Below are 19,168 nucleotides of genomic sequence, written 5' to 3'. Positions count from 1 at the left end.
ATATATGAAAATTCAATGATCATAAGGATCAAAGCCAATGACTAAATTAACTGTAGAAGAGGATTTTTTTTCCTCTCTGCAACAGAGTAAATTATAACCAAGTGTAGTTTCAAGCACACAAGGACTTTTTACTCTCTAATAGGAGATTATACAATAGTAATTTTGGTTGTTTCACTAAATGTGCTAACCAATATTTTACAGTCATGGTTAAATAACAGCAATAATAACAACATGCTGTCTTGTTCATGATTAAGTGGGAATATCCCTAATATTTCTTAAATACAAAACTAACTTTTGGTGTTATACAAGTAGTATGTTAAGAAATTATCCATTTGTTCCAATTTTATTGAGCATTTGCATTTGGAAATAGGGTACAATGCACATTCTATACAGACTTACACATAGATCTGAAATGATGTATGTAAAGTTCACATTGCTATTATGTTTAAAACGGCAACAAACTGGGAATTTTCAATAGGCTCATATATAGCTAAATAAAATGGTCAACAGTTCTTTATAAAAGTCCTAAAAGAAAAAAATGTTTAACCTAAAATTTACATAATATGCAAGATAACCCTCATGTGTTTGCATTCAATGTTGGGAGTCAGGTTCTGATGATAATAAAACCTTTTCATTCTTTGAAACTTTTATCTAAATCATCAGCACACACAAAGTAGTTTTACAGATGGAAAAGGCAGAGTTTGTATGGAATTTTTATTTTACATACCTTTGTGGCTGTCACTGATGTAGCCAGGCTTGTAGTTTTGGAAGAGGCCACATTAGAACTTGCTGGTGTTGTCTGACTCACTACAGACTTACTGTTTGTACTGTTTGTTCCATTAGTAGCACTGGGGGAATGGGAGAAAGTAAATTTGAAGCCACCAGATGATGCCCTTTTGGGAAGGTTTTCTTTGTCTTCACTTTCTTTTGCTAAAGCAAAAGTAAAATGAGCCTGCATTAAATACTGCTAAGTCAAAGCATTCGTTGAAGTGACAACATACAACTTTGCCTATGTATGCTTTCTAACAGCACATGTTAAGATAAGTACATGTTCTATTTGGTCAGACTCTTAGGAACGTCAATGAACAGAACCAACCATCTTACAGTAGATTGTTCTCAGTGTTTGCTTGTAAAGAAGCTCTTAGCAGTCTGATTTCTGTTACTGTCTTCCATTCACCAACTCCCCTCTACAAATCTTCTTTCACAAGTCACCACTGAAAATTCCTAAGGATAACTCTTAAGTATCCTAGTCATTTACTCCCTAAAAACTCCAAGTTTCTTTACTTGATTTCTTTATAGCATAGGTGCCCAAACTCCTTTAAAGTCTGGTAATTTTATTTTGAAACATTTCCTAACAGCATGCATGGCCTTTGTTTCTTTTTTATCGTGATATTGAGGGCGACATCTCTACTGACTGAAAGAAATGAACTTGTCTGCTAAACAGCACCTGTTCTGGACTGGAGATAGAAAGCTCAGTGGTAGAGTGCTAGCCAGGCCCTGGGTTCAAGAGCTAGCAAGTATACAAATGAAAAGTAAATAATGTTCCTTAGAACACCAGTAGGCTTTTTGTTAGCTGTAAGTGGTCCTCATGGCACTAATAAGTAGGAAATGAGTTAGTGAGGGAATAGCTGAAAGAAAAGATACTCAGTCACCTGAATGAGATTCTAAGAAGAAATGCCTGAAGAATAAGTCATGCAAGACATAATCTTGCCTTCCAACAAATAAATTTCTATTAAATAGACAAATAGTATTTGCAGGCCATTACAGTGATTATATTTCTTTAAAGATATTAGCTATATCTTAGTTCTACATAAGTAGGAACACTTATCCCTTCCCTCGTTGAGGCAGTGTCTAATGGATCTCAGACTGGTCCCAAACTTGGTTTGTAGCTGAGGATCACTTTCAGTTTCTAGTCTTCCTCCCTCCAACTCTTTTAGTGCTGGGTCATGAGAAGGTGTCACCATGCCTGGGTTTGTTTTGCCTTTTCTGAAGACAGAGTAGCATGTAGCATGGCCTGGCCTCAAGCTCGTCGTGCTTCTACCACCTCAGCCCAAGAATGGTGGGACTAAAGGTGCTGCCACCATGCCTAACTGCACCCCCTTAAGTAATAGTTGAAATTTCAAAGAGGAAAGTCATGTCTTTGAGTTCACATTGCTCAGGCTGTAAATATCAGAGGTAGAGTGTTCTAAGCTTCTATAGTTATAGTTACTCAATAATAAAAACTTAGAAAAAATTTAGTTATAATACAAGTCTTCAATGAAATTTTAGCAAAGAAACAAAGTCAGGCCGGATCTGTTCAGAAGTATAGTATACAATAAATTTCTAAACAGTTGTCAGGTGTGGTGGCACACACTGTAACCACAGCATTTGAGAAGCTGGGGTTGGGTGACGTGACTGTGAGTTCTAGGCGACAACGAGGCTATGTACTGTGACCCTGTTTTAAATATTATAAACTGAACATTTCTAAACTCAAAATGAACAGCATTAAAAACATTAAGTTTCAAGGAAAGCATTTTAAATATGAATATCCAAGATAACTTTAAAAGGGTATGATTCAGTATAAAATTCTTGTGCTTCTTGTTTTACAAACCTTGGCCAGATTTTTTTTCAAATAAGTAAAATATTATTATTCTATGTGTGTTTGTATGTGTGTGTACTGTGTTAAGGATCAAACTCAGGCTGTATAATTGTTTTACTAAGTGGTGATATATGAAAATTACAAACATTAGTACCTTTTTTAGTTTCCATAAATTTTTCATAACTATCTGGAAAATCATCTTCAGTCTTAGATTTTTCAACTGGTGTTATGACTGCCTTTCCTTCTTCATCATCATCTTCATTAAACCACATTTCTTCATCCTCTTCTAAGGCTTTTGCATCTCTGCGAAATCGGTTACTACGCAATATAGATGGTACACTGTAAGAAATATGTCAGATGCTGAGTAATGACTACAAGGTCATAACTAGATAAACTTTGGGAAGAATGACTAACCAAGATGAACTAATGTAGTTTAACTTAGCATGTACAGCATATCAAATAAGATGTAGCTAGAGAAATCTTCAAATGTTTTTGTATGTTGCAAATTAAGACTCTATCAAAATTACTATATGCAGTATCAAGTTGTCATATAATTAACTGATGTGGCAGAAAGACAGTTTACCTTATGCTCTGCTAATAGAGAAAATTTCACTGGATAAGATCTAAACTGTGTACAATTTTGTACTTAATTTTGCTTGCTATAAATGTAATAATACACTTAAATAATACCTGTTCAGTTTCTGATTTTGTCTGTCTTTTTCTTGTTCATATTTAGTCTTCAATCCTTTGAATGTCTGAACATATTCAATCGATTCAAGTGCTTTATAAAAGTTTTCAACTATATGTGCAGTAAGAGACTTGATATCTTCCTGTATAGGCACAAAATTCACATTATAAAACAATATAATACTTGTTGAGAAAAACAAAAATAAAAACTTGTATAGTTCCAAAATTGATCAAAAAAGGTTTTTCAAAATCACCTTCTAAAAATAAATGTCCTAGATTCCTTATACATGAGCCAGGACAGGACTCCACAGAAAACTTGGAACAAGGAGAGGCAATTCACTGGAGCCCTTTAGGGGGCTATAAGGAACATTTGAAAAGCAATGGATTTAGTTTATGTCTTAGTGCTTTATACAGTAAGTACTTCATAATTTAAAGAAAACTTTTATAATTTTATATATAATTATCATAATCCTATGAATATTTTACCATTTTACCAAAAGACAAAATTTAGGCCTTGAAAGCTTATTATAGAACAGTATTAAGCCCATATATTCAGTAAATGTTAATGATTTCCTATTTAACGCTGTCAAAACAGTCTTATCTAAGTACATAAGAAGAGATGCCTTTGATTATACTGTACATACAGACTGGGTGAACTACTTAACTGGAAGTCTGTATTTTGTACTCTGGCAGTAGACTGTTGTACATGGAATAAAGACATGTTAAGGTTGAAGATTTAGTGTACTAACCTTATCAATTTTCAAAAAAAAAAAAAAAAAACATGAAAACTCTAACAAAGGAGTTGGGATAGAGGTGTGAACCCAATTCATCTTACGTAACTGTTAAAGGAAAAGACATCTAAGTCCATAAGAAAGCCTATGAAAGGCTCTGAGTCATCAAAACAGACAGTGATGGAGGTAACCAGCACTGCCACTTGTCTAAGCTAAAACCTCATGTCTACACTCTTCACCTATTAAAAAATCATAGTCTTGGCAAATGGTGACTCTCAGAAATCTGACTGGTAAGAAACAAACAAAAAATGATTTTTTAGTTTTCCTCTTTCACATTCTTTTCACATGGCCATTTCCTTGAGGAAATGATTTGAGTATTTATTTTGCATGCACAAGAGGTAAATGTGTTCTGCTGATTATAGTAATCAGCTATCTCTATTATTTGTGTTTGCTGTTTCCAACCCGTCTTATGAGAAAAGTTTGTATGAAAGTGCTAGGGTGTAGCAGCAGGCGCTGAATGTGCTGCAAACTGTGGATGCTGTAACAGGCTGCTGAATCATTTCTGCTGTCTCAGTTCCCTTGCCTGTAATAAAAGGCAGTTGGCCTACTTTTAACCTCCCAATTCTTTTCATACTTAAAACTCCATCCTACTGCTTAGGTATCTTGTATAAAATTCTAAGAAAGAAAAATTTTAATTTTTGTATTCATTTATTATTATTACTCTTATGTGTTACCAATTCCTTGAACTTCACAATTTTCAGTAGTGCTTTGGGGACTGACTTGGTACAGCTCACATACCACATAGAAGGATCCATATAATCCCACAAATAAAAGAAACTATTAGCATTCAACCATCAACCGTGTATAAGTAAGAATAAAAAATAAGTGATTTTTAAAATTTCAGTTTATTAGAAATAGACTCTAAGACACATGGAATGAAGAAATCAATCTGATTACATACAATTGTTTTACTTTTATATAAAATTACATAAAATTGTTTATATATGATTACTAAGAGATCTTAGTAAGTCATAAACTTACCACTCTTATAAATTCAAACAATTCAATAACAGCTGAATTTAAAAGATTGTACCGAGTTCCATTATCCAAAAGGGCATTTATAACTGGCTCAAAAAGATTTCCTTTGGTGATGTAACGATTATAAAATTCATCTTTCAGGCCAATTATTCGCCTCATAAAGCGAAGAGCACCTAATTAAAAAAAGAAGAGGTTAATGAATCTACTAAAATTATTTTACAGATAAACAATGTTTAAGTCTTTCTAAAATAAAAAGTAAGATGGTATATTAAAAAAAGAAGAGGACTTTGAAAACAAAAAGTTTAGGAATGACAACTGGCTTGGCTCAGTGGATAAGGGCTTGGTAACCAAATTCAATACCTAGAACCCACATGAAGGTGGAAGCAAAGAGCTGACTCACAAAGTTAATTCTCTAACATCATGCACACACAAAAAAAGTGATAATTAAAGAAATCAGTATCTATAAAATCTCCTGCTAGTAATACTTGGAGCAAAGTTAGTGTTGCAGTAGAGGAAGCTTAGAATTGGGGGCTATTTCTAGGGTAGGAATCTATGGAGGCAGATATTTGTGTTTAGCTTTCTTGAAATACAAAGGAGCTCTCAGTAACATAACAGACCTAACTTTTTTTTTTTTAAATGGTTTTAGAGCTTTATTGTAGAAAGGTAGGGAGAAAGAGAGAAGGTAGAAAGAGGGAGAGACCGGCCTTGGCCACGTGGAGAGAGGGGAGAAGGGAGAGAGAGAAGGAGGGCTAGAGAGTAAGAAAAGTGAGAGCTTAAAGAGCAGATCTAACCTTTTAAATGGTTTAGTGGAGGCCATAAATCTCCTACTATTCCTCTGCTCTTGCTTTAGAAATATCACTTCTGAATCAATACTACATTCACATTATGACACTATTTCTTTGATTATCAATTATGTATGAACCTAGTAGATCAGATTGCATTTGCTAACAAAAATACCAGAGTAAGAACTATGTACTGAATGGCATTTCATATTTTAAAATATTAAAAAAAGGCATTCTTTTCTTTAGCTAGGATTTACTAGATAAAAAAATTAGTAATATTATTGCTAAAATGGTTATAGAATACCAAACACTTCAACTTTAATCCTTTATTTTTATGTGTTGCTACTTTAATATAACTTCCCCTTTAGTTTAAATTTTTTAATAGATATCACTAATTTTCAAATTTTATGTATCTCTTATTTTGTTAAGACATAACTGCATAAATGAGAAACTGTACCTAGTGTAAAACATTCTCTCTCTCTCTCTCTCTCTCTCTCTCTCTCTCTCTCTCTCTCTCTCACACACACACACACACACACACACACACACCATATACACATGTAAAAATTTAAAAAAAAATTAAGAAGACTGAAGCACTGGGGAAGGTCCGAGTATAAAGAGTCATATGCTGTTGCTTCTAATGGTAAACGAACCTAAAGACTTACAAGCTATAGCTACGACAACTTGGCTTTATTATGATAGAGAGCCTGAAACAAAGCAAGGCTTACTATCTACATCTAGTCAGGATATAGAGATCAGTGGGTATAATCTACAATCCTATTTAGGATTATTTATGAAAAACCTATCAAGAGAACACAAATCCTTCCAAAATTATTATAGAAATGTAATGCCAAATAAGATGAATAATGGCTATAAATAACCAAGAAAATTATGAAAATTAGGGGCAAACTCAAAAGGCAGGCATTTAAATCTTTTACAAAAATATGAAATAAAAAAAAAACATTGTTACTATTTAATCTGCTGAGATTAAGAAATAGATATAAAGAAATAAAGTACAAGTGTTTTCTTAGTTTACTGTGTAGCACTTTCATCCTATGGTAGTTATGAAGGTGTTAGTAAGAGGTGGCTAGCTACTTAGACTATCATGTTAGACTATATCCTAAAATACATTTCATATATATTACATAGTAAACATAAAACAAAGAATAAAAATACTGGAAACTATTGAAGAGCATATTTGTGTAATCTTAGAACACAGAAATATTCCTAAGCATGACAACTCCTCCAAAAATAAATAAAAGGTAAAATGAATTTGTAAAAATTCATGAAGCATTTAAAAATGTATATGTACCATAATGGGTATGTTATGTTTGTGTGTGTTAAGTGTTCAGGGAACATCTGAAGGACAATCTCAGGTGTCATCTACCTTCTTTGGGACATGATCTCTCATTGGCCTGAAGCCCACAAGTTAGGAGAGACTGGCCAGCCAATAAGCCTCAGAGATCCTTTTGCTTCTGCCTCCCTTGAGGTAGTATAAGTGTGCATACGACCAGCCCTGCCCATGGGTTCTGGGAATCAAATTAAGGTCTTTATTCTCAAAAATCTCAACTGAGCCATTCTCCAGCTCCAGTAAAGATCTTTTTAAAAAAGTTACATGGAAAACATTATAAACAGAAGGGAAGCAAGACTGGGACACCTCTTCCTAAGACATAAATTTAGTACACAAAGGTTCTATGAAAAAGAAAACCTGTAGTTCACATCAGATGAAAATGCAAATTAGGATGAACATGTTGACTTGGACCTAAATCCCATCATTTTGGGGGTAAAGGCAGAAGTACAACGATCATCCAGACCTATAATAGCAAATCTGAGGTCTGATGGGTTACTGTCTCAAAAAATTAATAAATTATATTAATATATGAAAATATCCTATAAGGGGAAAAAAGAATAAACCTATAACACATTTTTATCACTGGACAATTTTTAAATTAGCAATATAGCTGAGTGTAGTGGCTTGACATAGCACCAGGCTGAGGCAGAAGGGCTCACATAAGCCTGAGCTATGTAATGTATACCAAGCTAGCTTAGGACTGAGTGAAGTTCTGTGTTTTTCTCATTTATTTATGAGTATGGCATTACAGGGTGCTGGGAAAATGCCAAGTGCTTTTGGTAAGTAACCAGGTAGATAGGTAGATGTTAAAATTTAAAAAGAATATATAAAAGAGACAAACATTTTGTCTGCCAATTCTATTATGGATCTTATAACAATACATGAGCATATAAAACATTCTTGTACTGGACAGGGTAGATTGGAGAAAAGTAGAAACCCAGTAATCTCTGCTTTAGAGAATGATAAAACATCTGCGGGAATCATGTGATGAAATGTTATTTAACCTTAAACAGAAAAAGATAAGACCAAATAATTTATAGTAGTGCTGAAGGGCAGAGAAATGTACTAGTATGCTCCAATTTTCATAAAGACAAAAGTAAAAACCTGTATGTGCATACGAATATGCTTATGTACATTAGTACAGGGACAGAAACAAAATAAACATTAACAGGCTGTTAATAACATTGTTTTAAGTTTTTGCTTGTTTGTTTTGTTCTTTTGAGATGAGATCTCATGTCCCAGGGATGAAGGAGATTGAAAAATCAAGGCCACCTTGGCTACATGAGTTTGAGATCAGCACATGCATACATGCATGCACATGCAAAACATGATAGTTTGATAAAGTTCCAACATAGCACAACAGTTGTATGACACAATGCTGTTATTGTACATGGTATTGTATTCCAACAAAACCTAGGTTAATCCAACTCTATTTAAATGTTAGCAACATGTCTATTGGAATCCACTGCTTCTACTTCACATGCTCTTGCCTTTAAAAATAAAATATGAAACTGAAATACTTTTGTTTCTCAGCTATCTTATTAACATCACACATGCTGTTAATGACTTCATATGGTTAACTGGCTTTTACCTGTACTAAAAGTATTTCTTAAACCATTTTTACAAAAATGTCCATTTAAATGGTTACTTACACAAGGCCAGAAAAGTGTGCTTTGAATTCATCAACACCAAGACTCTTCTTAGCAAGTCCTTGTTCATGATGTAGTTTTTTATGTGGTATGTGTGATGTTCCACACAAAATGTGAGTAACTCTAAAATTAAGGCAAGCAGCTGTGCTGTTTGATAATTATCTACAAAAGAAAGGTATTTTGTGAGAATAAATATAATACATCTAAATAGAATAAATATATCCTGCATCTTAGGGCAAAAGTATATTTTATATTATTTAAAAAGGGTATACACATAAATATATATTACTTTTATATATTAGAGTCTCAAAATATTACATTTTAAGGTTCTTGTGTGAAAAATGTAATAACAGAAAGAAAAAAGCAATCTACAAATGTGATAATAAAGCTTTTGTCACAAATATGCAAATATGAGCCAATCCATGAAGTGACACAACAGAGAGGACAAGGACAAGCCTCAAAGCTCTTGCCTGAAGTGTCTCAATACGAATTTCTTTTAAACTTGTTTCTGCATGTGTGTAGGAGTACAAACATGGTTGCAGAGAACAGCATTTGCAAGTGGGTTCTCTCCCATGGGATCTGGGGACAAGAGCATAGACCTACATGTAAGCTACTCTATCAACTGAGCCCGCATAGAAGCCCCCAATGTGAATTAACATTAAAATATCCATCTTTTTAAAAATGCTATTTGTGCTGTTTAAGTACCAAGCAAAAACTATTTCACTGAGATTTTATTAGTAATAATCTTGACTATACCAACTCTTGACATTTGGATACCTGAAATTACTTTTGGTTATTCTTCTAGACATTCTGCTTCATGAAATGACTTCAATTTGTATATCATATTTTGATGTTCACCAAGGACGTAATATAGATATGTTTTTTTAGAAAAAATAAGCCTACCCTGAGAAGAAATTACAGAATCACAGCCTCATAAAGAGTTAGTAAACACCATCTAGTATAACTATTTTACATGAACAGGAACACTAAAAATACACCCCCTGCTCAACATGTGTATTTCATGCCACATGTGTACAGGTGCCCATGAAGGCCAGATAAGGGACTGGTGTATAGGCAGCTGTGAACTGTCCAATGTGGGCGCTAGGAATTGAACTGTTTCTCTGGAAGAGAAGAGTCTTTCTAGTTCATGATTAAATGTTTTTGTGGGGCTGGAGATGGCTCAGCGGTTAAGAGCACTGACTGCTCTTCCAGAGTTCAATTCCCAGCACCCACATGATGGCTCACAACCATCTGTAATGGGATCCAATGCCCTCTTCTGGTGTGTCTGAAGAAAGTGACAATGAATTCACATACATAAAATAAATCTTTTTAAAAAATGTTTTTTGTGGCTTTAGGATCCTACTGGAAATAATGCAGCATTCTTTTATTTAACAAAATGCTCTTCACATGAAAATAAAACTAGTACTTCAAACACCGATTTTACATCAAGTGAAAGAAAAATATCACAGCCAAAATTAGAATCTTTAAAAATTAATACACACACACACACACAAACATATATATATATATATATATATATATATATATATATATATATATATATATATATATATACACACACACAATTTTATGTGCCTGCATGTGTAACTACGTGAAGGTGGGGCTGAAGTTACAGACAGTGGTGAGCTGCCATGGGGGTGCTAGGAGTTGAAGCTGCATCGTCTGGAAGAGCAGCCAGTGCTTTTAACTGGTGAGTCATCTCTCCGGGCCCTAGAACTAGAAACCATTAGACTTTTTCATATTTTTTAAATTTATTTATGTAAGATTTATTTTATTTTTAAATATATGTATATCTGTGTCCATTTGTGCACAGGAGTGTGGTACCTTTGAAGGCCAGAAGAGGGTATCTCGTGCTTTGGAAATGATTACAGGAAGTTTGAGGAATGAAGGCTGAAAAGTGAACTCAGATCGTCTGCAAGAGCAGGATGATCTTAACTGCTGGTCTATCTCTACAGCTCTACAAAAAGTTTTAAACGGTATTGTATGTGTGTAAATTACATGTGGGTCAAAGGATAATGCCTCATTTTCACATTTATGTATGCTCTGAGGATAGAATTCAGGCCGTCAAGTTTATATGGCAAACATCTTCATGTGCTAAGCCATCTTCCCAGCTAAGGACAAAATAATTTTTTAATACTGATCTATCATTTTAATTAAAATTCTTAGCATTCTTCTGTGGAAGCTCACCTAGAGGATTCTATTGTCTCCTTTGATAAGCTTGGTAGAAAGAATGTAATGGTACACAATAGCTTCAATATTACGGGGCCATGCATTGAATGCATATTCTATGGAGAAGCAGTTGGGAAAAGATGTAGGCTACGCTGGAGGTGGTGGCGCATGCCTTTAATCCCAGCACTTGGGAGGCAGAGGCAGGCAGATTTCTGAGTTCGAGGCCAGCCTGGTCTACAAAATGAATTCCAGGACAGCCAAGGCTATACAGAGAAACCATGTCTTGAAAAACCAAAAAAAAAAAAAAAAATGTAGGCTCATAAACAAGTATACTCGTGTGCTAAAGTATGGATCCTAACTGATCATAGTCAATTACATATAACATACAAGAACTACAGATAATGATTTCTCAAAACAATGTCAAACAACAACACATTCACAGAGAAAACAATATGCTTCACATCTTTTATAGTTGGAGGGTTAGAACTTCTTTATAATCATGAAGCAATTATTTTAATGTTAAAAATGTTTTGCTTGTCTCTTCATAAATATATACTGATTAAGACAAAAAACCCTTATTATACTCTTAAATTATGGATTTATACTTACCAGGGCAAATTGTGTTGGTTGTGTTAGATCCAAGCATATTATCTTTAAAAAAAAAATTGAAATCAACTACTTTAACATTATCTTACATTTACTTAATGTTTTAAAGTATGCAAACACATTCAATCATAATTCCTTTTTAATTTCATAATAATTATTGAGTAGTTTGTTTGGTCAAATATTATGTACCTTTTACAGAATTTGGTACTGAGAGGTAGATTATTAAAATATAGTAACAGTGAGCATGGTATAGTGGGGCACACATTTAATCTCAGCCCTTGGGTGGCAGTTGCAGGCAGCTTTCTTGTTAGTTTGAGGCCAGCCTGGTCTACACAGTGAATTTCAGGACAGCCAGGAAGGAGCACATTACAAATACCAGAAAAAAAGTGAAAAAGTAAAAAAGAACGAAGCACTCTGACAAAAATGTGTGGTTAAAAATAGTAAGATTATTTTGCTTCCTTTTACTCAACATTTAACAATTAGGATATGTTTCAGTATCACAAAATAAAAAACCACAAAATACTGGAAGTTTAAAACTTCAGAGCAACACATACATTAACAATGTGTTTATGCTTAAAAATATGTGTCTTGGCAAAGGATAGTTCCTAGAGCCCTATAAGCTCACTTGCACAGGGAAGTGAGGGAGCACATACAGGAGCGTTGTGTACAACTGAACAAGGCTTGAAACAATGTACACAGGAAGAAGAATACTAATAGGCATAGAATACTAAGCAAGATTTAAAGCATCTCAGAAGCCTGACATCACCATGAATAGATCTTAAAGACAGAGTTATACCTATAATAGAAATAAATGTAAATCAAAATTGAGACTGAAAAACAACACACTGCGAATGCCACAAGCACATAAACCAACACAAGAGACAGACTCTTGGGTATATCTTTAGAAACTCCAGACTGCGCTGCAGGAGGACTGAGAAGTTCAAGGGGCAACTCTAACTCTATAGTTTTTTTTTTTTTTCTGAATCAGAAAAGAAGTATGTTAAGTTAGTTTTGAGATAAAGGTTGTACATACATATCTATTAATAGAATTAGCTATATTTTGTATGTGGTAGAATTGTTAAAATGAACATTAAAATGCATTATTTTAACTTACTGCAACAAAAATCTGGTATATGCATATGCTTTTTCTTACTTAATTTGGTGGGTTTTTTTTAATAATTAAGCTGCTACATCAAAATTCATTTTAATTATTATTATTTTTGTTTTTAATTTTTTTTTCGAGACAGGGTTTCTCTGTGTAGCCCTGGCTATCCTGGAACTCACTCTGTAGACCAGGCTGGCCTTGAACTCAGAAATCCACCTGCCTCTGCCTCCCAAGCGCTGGGATTAAAGGCATGTGCCACCACTGCCCGGCTTCATTTTAATTATTTTAACGGCAGTTTTCCTTTACATATTCTACACTATGTTCATTTTGATATCATAAGTAATATAGTAACAGTCCTGAACTAAGCATGAAAATGTAAAAATACTCCTTAGAGAATATAATTGCAAAACAATGAGAATTACTAAATAAGGTATGCCTAAGTTATAATTTTTACTAATTTCATAAACATTGTCTTGACTGACTCCCCTCACCACCTTTAAGGCAGTGACTCAGAGCCCACACTGGCCTTAGCTACTAAGCTACTTAGCTTTGAATTCCTGATCTTGCCTCCACCTTTTAGTACTGAGATTATAAGGCTGTTGCCACCATATCTGGCCATGGCTTCCTTCATTGTTTATTCTAATAAACTAATAATTGCTGCCTAAATAGATCCATACAACTACAAATGTCTAAAGAGTTCTGTTTTCAGATTATTTTGAAACTATCTTTGCCTTTATTCTACTTTGATTTATAAACTAGAAATTGGCATTTGTAAGCTTTGAGTATAACTTATGCAACAAATATGGAGAAGCAACAAAAACACGTAAGAAGAAAACCCTGTTCCACATATTATGCACTGATAGTTCTTACCAAAGATACCCAGAAACAAGGACAACCATGACTTCATAATGCACTTTAAATCTCTCAGTAATAATTTCCGTATAATATAAAGCACCAAGTAATACTTTATGGCCATTATAAGGAAATAAACAGGAGAACTTACCTTTCTCGCATTTGTCTTCTGACGTATTGGTCAAAAGTGGAGCAGTGAGAACATGCATACAATGGTTGTAGAAGAAATTTAAGAACTCACTCTTTTCAGTTTTCTGAAAAAAAAAAGTTTAATAGAGTACTTTATTACCTTTGCATTTAAAAGACATCTTCAAGAGTTAGCAGTGAAGGTCATACTCTAACAACAGTACTTTAACTACCTAGAGTGATAGAAGCAAACTTAGATACATATACTTCAATCTCAATTCCACAGATATGAAGTCTAATAACTCAAATTAGACATTAACAGTGAAAGAAACCCATACAACAGTAGAAAGTTTTTCCAAGGAAATTCAGAACAACTGTTTGTTCAAAAATGCTGGAGATCTGAAGTGTAATGAAGAAGACACCAACTTCCTGAACAGCATAGTGATCACAACTAATAGCAATGCACTGGGGACTTGGAAGCTGTGAGGGTCATGATTTTACAATTGTATTTTCATTCAGGTTGTTGCGTGTGTACACATGTATGTGGATGCCTATAAAGGCCTGAAAGGGGACTGGTTTCTCTGGTGGTTTTTAACTGCCTAACATGGCTGCAGGGAACTGAACTGTACTTTTCTGCAAGAGCACCAAATGTTTAAATCTGCCGAGTCACCTTTCTAGAACGGGGAAATACAAATTTTAAATATTTTGGATGATTAAAATTGGAGCATGACAACTGGTGAATGTACTTTGATGCTTAAGCATTTGACTACAATGTGCAAGGTCTTGAGGGTTCATTCCCCAAGATGTGAGAGTGTGTGTGAGTGTGTGTGTGTGTGTGTGTGTGTGTGTGTGTGTGTGTGCGCGCGCGCGCATGATAGAGAAGAGGCACTGCTGCTTTACCTATCTGAATCTGAAAAACTACTGAAGCAATTTATCATCTTAGAAAGATGAAATTCAAATCTGTTCCTTAAAGACTAAAAGTTTTAATTTAGAAAACAATTCCTGGGGGCTGGAGAGATGGCTCAGGGGTTAAGAGCGCTGACTCCTCTTCCGAAGGTCCTGAGTTCAAATCCCAGCAACCACATGGTGGCTCACAACCACCCCTAATGAGATCTGATGCCCTCTTCTGATGTATCTGAAGACAGCTATAATAATAAATAAGTTTAAAAAAAAAAAAAAGAAAACAATTCCTAATTTCTATCACTATTTTATTAAATAACTGGGCCTCTTAATTTATAGCAATTTAAAAATAATATACATATTTTTTAATTATGAGGAAATTTTACTAAGGGAAAATGGTCTTTTATATTGAAATAGCCACACTACTAATATTCTGGAATCCTTGAACTTTTCATGATTTATTTAATTAACCACATTGGTTTTATATCAATTTTCTTGCTTTTTATTGTGATAACATAAAGCTGCCACCTTATCTGCTCTCTTAAAATACAATGCAGTATTAATATATTCACACTGCTATGCACAAGTTTTAAAAACTAGTTAGCATTCAGAAGACAAAAAACAAAAACTAAATTAATCCAATTAACATTTCTGGGCCAGTGAGGTGGCTCAGCAGGTTAAAAAAAAAATAGCACTTCCTGGCAAGCATGATCAAGTCTGAGTTTGGTAGAAGAAATACAGAGCTAATGCCTGCAAGTTATCCTTGAACCTGCATGCATATCTCACGGCATGCCTTCTACCCCTAGTAAATAAAGGGAAAAGTTAACAAGAAAAAAGGATTAAACAGATAACAATGTTGTATTTACTAAAAATTGTTATAAAGATATCATTGCTTTTTAAATACAAATACTTATCAAAGTATGTGCTGTTTCTAAAAATTTTATTTTAAAACTATTTAAGACTGATTGGGCCAGAACATTTTTAATCTCGGTATGAGTTCTTACATTAGTTGTAGCCAACATGTTCTCTGGATCAATTAGAGTACGAAGAAGTCCCATTAACTGAACAGCACCTCCGAGCTCAGGGTCAGTATCACAAATCATCTGTTCAATCACCACATTAATAAGAAGTACATCCTGAAAGAAAATATGTTTCCATAAGACCTTGATATAAGACAAACACACCAACTCAAAGAATAAAACCAGACCATAGAAAAAACAGCATAGAATAGCTTCTTAGAAGTTTTCTTCGTTTTCCAATGTTCTGAAAATATTTAGAGTGAAAACACACACACACACACACACACACACACACACACACACACGGGGAGGGACAGAGAGAGAGGGAGAGAGAGACTGTTTACTGTTAGCATTCTAGGTTTTAGCTCCAGTATAAATCAAGAGGTTGATCAAACATCTATGATCACAGAATGTGACCCTAAAGCTTTTCATTTCAATCTTTAAACAGAAAACTCTTCCTAGAAAAAGGACTAGCAGCAACTCAGCTCGCAACTTTTTACAAAATTTGAGGACAGTGTCATAAAGTGACTTACTACTATTTTTATTGCAATACAAGTTTGTTATATTCTTAGCATATTTGTGTGCAGTGTATGTGTGTTTGAAAGCCTTTTTGTTCTGGTGTGTGTGTGTGTGTAAATCACGGAGATCAAAGGACAATGACTGATTTCCACCTTTCTATGGGTTCTGAGGATGGAACCCTCAACAAACAAACAAACATCCCCAAACAAAACAAAAATCCCCCACCACAGTAACATACTTCTAGAAAGTCGTTTTGGGGTGGGTTCACACAGGGTTTTGTCTTACTCTACAGAGGATGTTAGAAAGCATGGGCTGACCCTCAGCGTGTGGTAACCCTTTTGTTTCAGCCCCAAGAAATGCTGAGGTATGAGACGCAATGCCCAAAATATGACTTCTTTACTGTCTAAATTATAGCAGTACTCCAAACTTTGTAAAAAGATGGAAGCAGTAATGGTGACACATGTCTGCATCACAGCACTTGAGAGGCTGAAGAAGGCAGGGCTGTGAATTCAGACAATCTGGTGCACATGCTAAATGGCTCAAAGTAAAAGCAGAGGGCTCAAGTTTGCTTCCCAGCACCAAAGCTGGGTAGCTGACAATTGTTTGTAATTCTAGACTCAAAGGATCTAAGGACGTCTCTTGGCCACACATATACAGACAAACCTTAAAACAACTATCAGAAAAACAACAAACACACACCACTCCCCAACCAAGAAACATAGAAAACAACCAAAAAAAAAAAAAAAAAAAAAACAAACAAAGTAAAAATGTCAACAGACATTAAACATAACATGTAGAACTGGAATACACCTACACCTAACTGATTACTGTGCACACGTCTTTAATCCCAGCACTCTGGACGTAGAGGCAGGCAGATTTATACCTTCAGCTAAATGTTCACTTGGTTCCTGCTATAGTTTAAGGGCAAATTTTTAAACATTTTTATAGTGGGAAGATAAATCATTTTTCTTATTATTCAACTTTTAGTCTATTTAAAAATAGGAAATGAGTAAATAAAAACAAATTCTTAGTTATACAAGGTCTGCACATTCCCTTAGGGTTAAATGTCAGTCATCAGTCCTATATTAAGACATTTAAGATTATGGTTAAGAATTTTTTGCAACAGTTAGGCGCTTCTCCATGGTAGGTAGCACATGTAAAACTGCAGGGCTATTACTCACATCATCACTCTGCTGGGCTTCCTGCATCACAAATTCTCGGACCATGGACGGACTAAACTCCACCAGATAAGAGAATATATCTGTAGCAGCTGATCTGACTTGCAAGTCATCCATGCCCTAGGAAAAGGACGGCCAGGTTAGAGACTGTTCACACAGCTTATTCTTGCATTCCCCTCTTCTCTCTCTAATCCATGAATAGCCTCTCAGATTTTTAGATTAAAAATAAACTTCAATTTACAATCTGTTTCCTTCTCTAAATGGACTTATTATCTCCCAATTTTTGGATTAACACACCAAACTGAATCAAAATATCTTTTTCTTCCTTTCTTTCTATAAATGTTAGCATTTGGGAGCAGCTCAGTACAAATTTTAATAAGTTTTGCCATCCAAAAGAAATAGACTTTATACCTAAGTCAGCATGGAGCTGAATATAGTGGTGTACACCTGTAATCCACTGGCACTGGCACACATGCACCATATGTTCATGTAAACAGACACATATATGAAGAAATAAAACACTTATTTTAAAATGAATATTTAAGGTTATTATTTAAGTTTTTATATGAACATCTATGAATCAAATCCATCAAACTGAAATCAGACAACTAGAGCCTACTCTTATTTGGAAGCTTAGGCCCGTTGGTTCAGTCCTTCCTCACTCTGCTAGCTGGACTGAAAAGGGAGGACAACTTACCCAATTCTATGAAACAGTGTCACTCAAGGTAAGACAATAGTCTTTGAAAAACCAACACAAACACTGATGGTACAAATCTGGTAATGAAATCATTCTTGTGATGACTCAATATCAGATCAATGACTAAATGATAAGTTAGGACTGTTTTAAGTATGTTAAGAACATCCAAAATATGAATCTACGACAAATTTACAGCTTCAAAAGCATAGAAGAAACCACAATTACCATTACAATTTCAAGAGCTGGAAGAATTCCCAATTTTGCTAAGGTTTTGAAAAAAGCATCCCTGTTCTGAGGTTGCAATGTCTGAGAAAATGCACAAAATTCTTTGAAGAAATTAACCTGTAAAGTAAAATAAAGTAAGAAATCAATAGACATGAAAATAAAATCAAGCACACTAAAAGATTAGCTACCATAGTACAGAATTCATTATTCTGAAGCATCTTATCTTTTCACATATCCTGGTTCCTCAAAGTCTACATTTAAGAAATACATTAAAAGCTAATCTGAGCATAGTGTCTTATACTATATATATTCCCAGCACTGAGGGGGAAGGATTAGTAGTTTGAGTCTAGACAACAGTTGATAAACTGTGTCTTTTTAAAAGCAAAGCACAGGGTAGACCAGATGGCTCAGAGGGTAGTTATTTGCTATCAATCCCTAGAACCCGCATGATAGAAAGAGAGGTCAACTCCCATAAGTTGTCCTCTGATTTCCACTCATGCATGGAGGTGTGTACACTACTCCTCCAACTGTAAAATATAAGTCTCTCTTTCTCTCTATATATATGTATATATATATATATAAAATCACACATATATATGCATGTGTATATACATACTCACAAAACAAAACTAGCATCACATTTAAAGTAAACTTAGCTTTATTTGTCAAACATTGATCTGTTCTAAACATAAGACTGTCATGTAAGGCAGTTGCATAAAAAACCATCCTACAAAAAACAGTGCCTGGTTTACTAAGGGCAGTACAAAAAGCACAACAAAGATTTAAGTACTGACAAGAACAGATGATTCTCTACTTCAAAATACTAATTTTATGGGCTGGTGAGATGGCTCAGTGGGTAAGAGCACCCGACTGCTCTTCCAAAGGTCTGGAGTTCAAATCCCAGCAACCACATGGTGGTTCACAACCATCTGTAA

General features: G+C 34.5%; 1 protein-coding gene across 7 annotated transcripts in view; it reads right to left on the bottom strand.

Moving 5' to 3' along the window:
- Positions 1 to 19,168, bottom strand: part of Ppp4r3b (protein phosphatase 4 regulatory subunit 3B) — a 47,822-nt gene that overhangs the window by 6,274 nt on the left and 22,380 nt on the right. For 3 of the 7 annotated variants that reach the window (NM_134034.3, NM_001363360.1, NM_001363361.1), the window contains 10 exons: positions 18,234 to 18,350; positions 17,315 to 17,431; positions 15,600 to 15,731; positions 13,721 to 13,823; positions 11,616 to 11,657; positions 8,820 to 8,978; positions 5,038 to 5,207; positions 3,269 to 3,408; positions 2,733 to 2,917; positions 728 to 930 (listed from right to left, as the gene is read on the bottom strand). In NM_134034.3, the coding sequence (NP_598795.2) occupies positions 728 to 930; positions 2,733 to 2,917; positions 3,269 to 3,408; positions 5,038 to 5,207; positions 8,820 to 8,978; positions 11,616 to 11,657; positions 13,721 to 13,823; positions 15,600 to 15,731; positions 17,315 to 17,431; positions 18,234 to 18,350 (1,368 nt within the window). Of the gene's footprint in view, positions 1 to 727; positions 931 to 2,732; positions 2,918 to 3,268; positions 3,409 to 3,519; positions 3,623 to 4,882; positions 5,208 to 8,819; positions 8,979 to 11,615; positions 11,658 to 13,720; positions 13,824 to 15,599; positions 15,732 to 17,314; positions 17,432 to 18,233; positions 18,351 to 19,168 lie in introns of those variants that run through there. The other 4 variants (NR_156485.1, NM_001363358.1, NM_001363359.1 and 1 more) reach the window with 4 other exon arrangements.

Source organism: Mus musculus, chromosome 11 (genome assembly GCF_000001635.26).
Source record: "Mus musculus strain C57BL/6J chromosome 11, GRCm38.p6 C57BL/6J".
Classification (NCBI taxonomy): Eukaryota; Metazoa; Chordata; class Mammalia; order Rodentia; family Muridae; genus Mus; species Mus musculus.
Note: the sequence above shows the minus strand (reverse complement) of the source record. Positions and strands in the feature narration are given on the sequence as shown.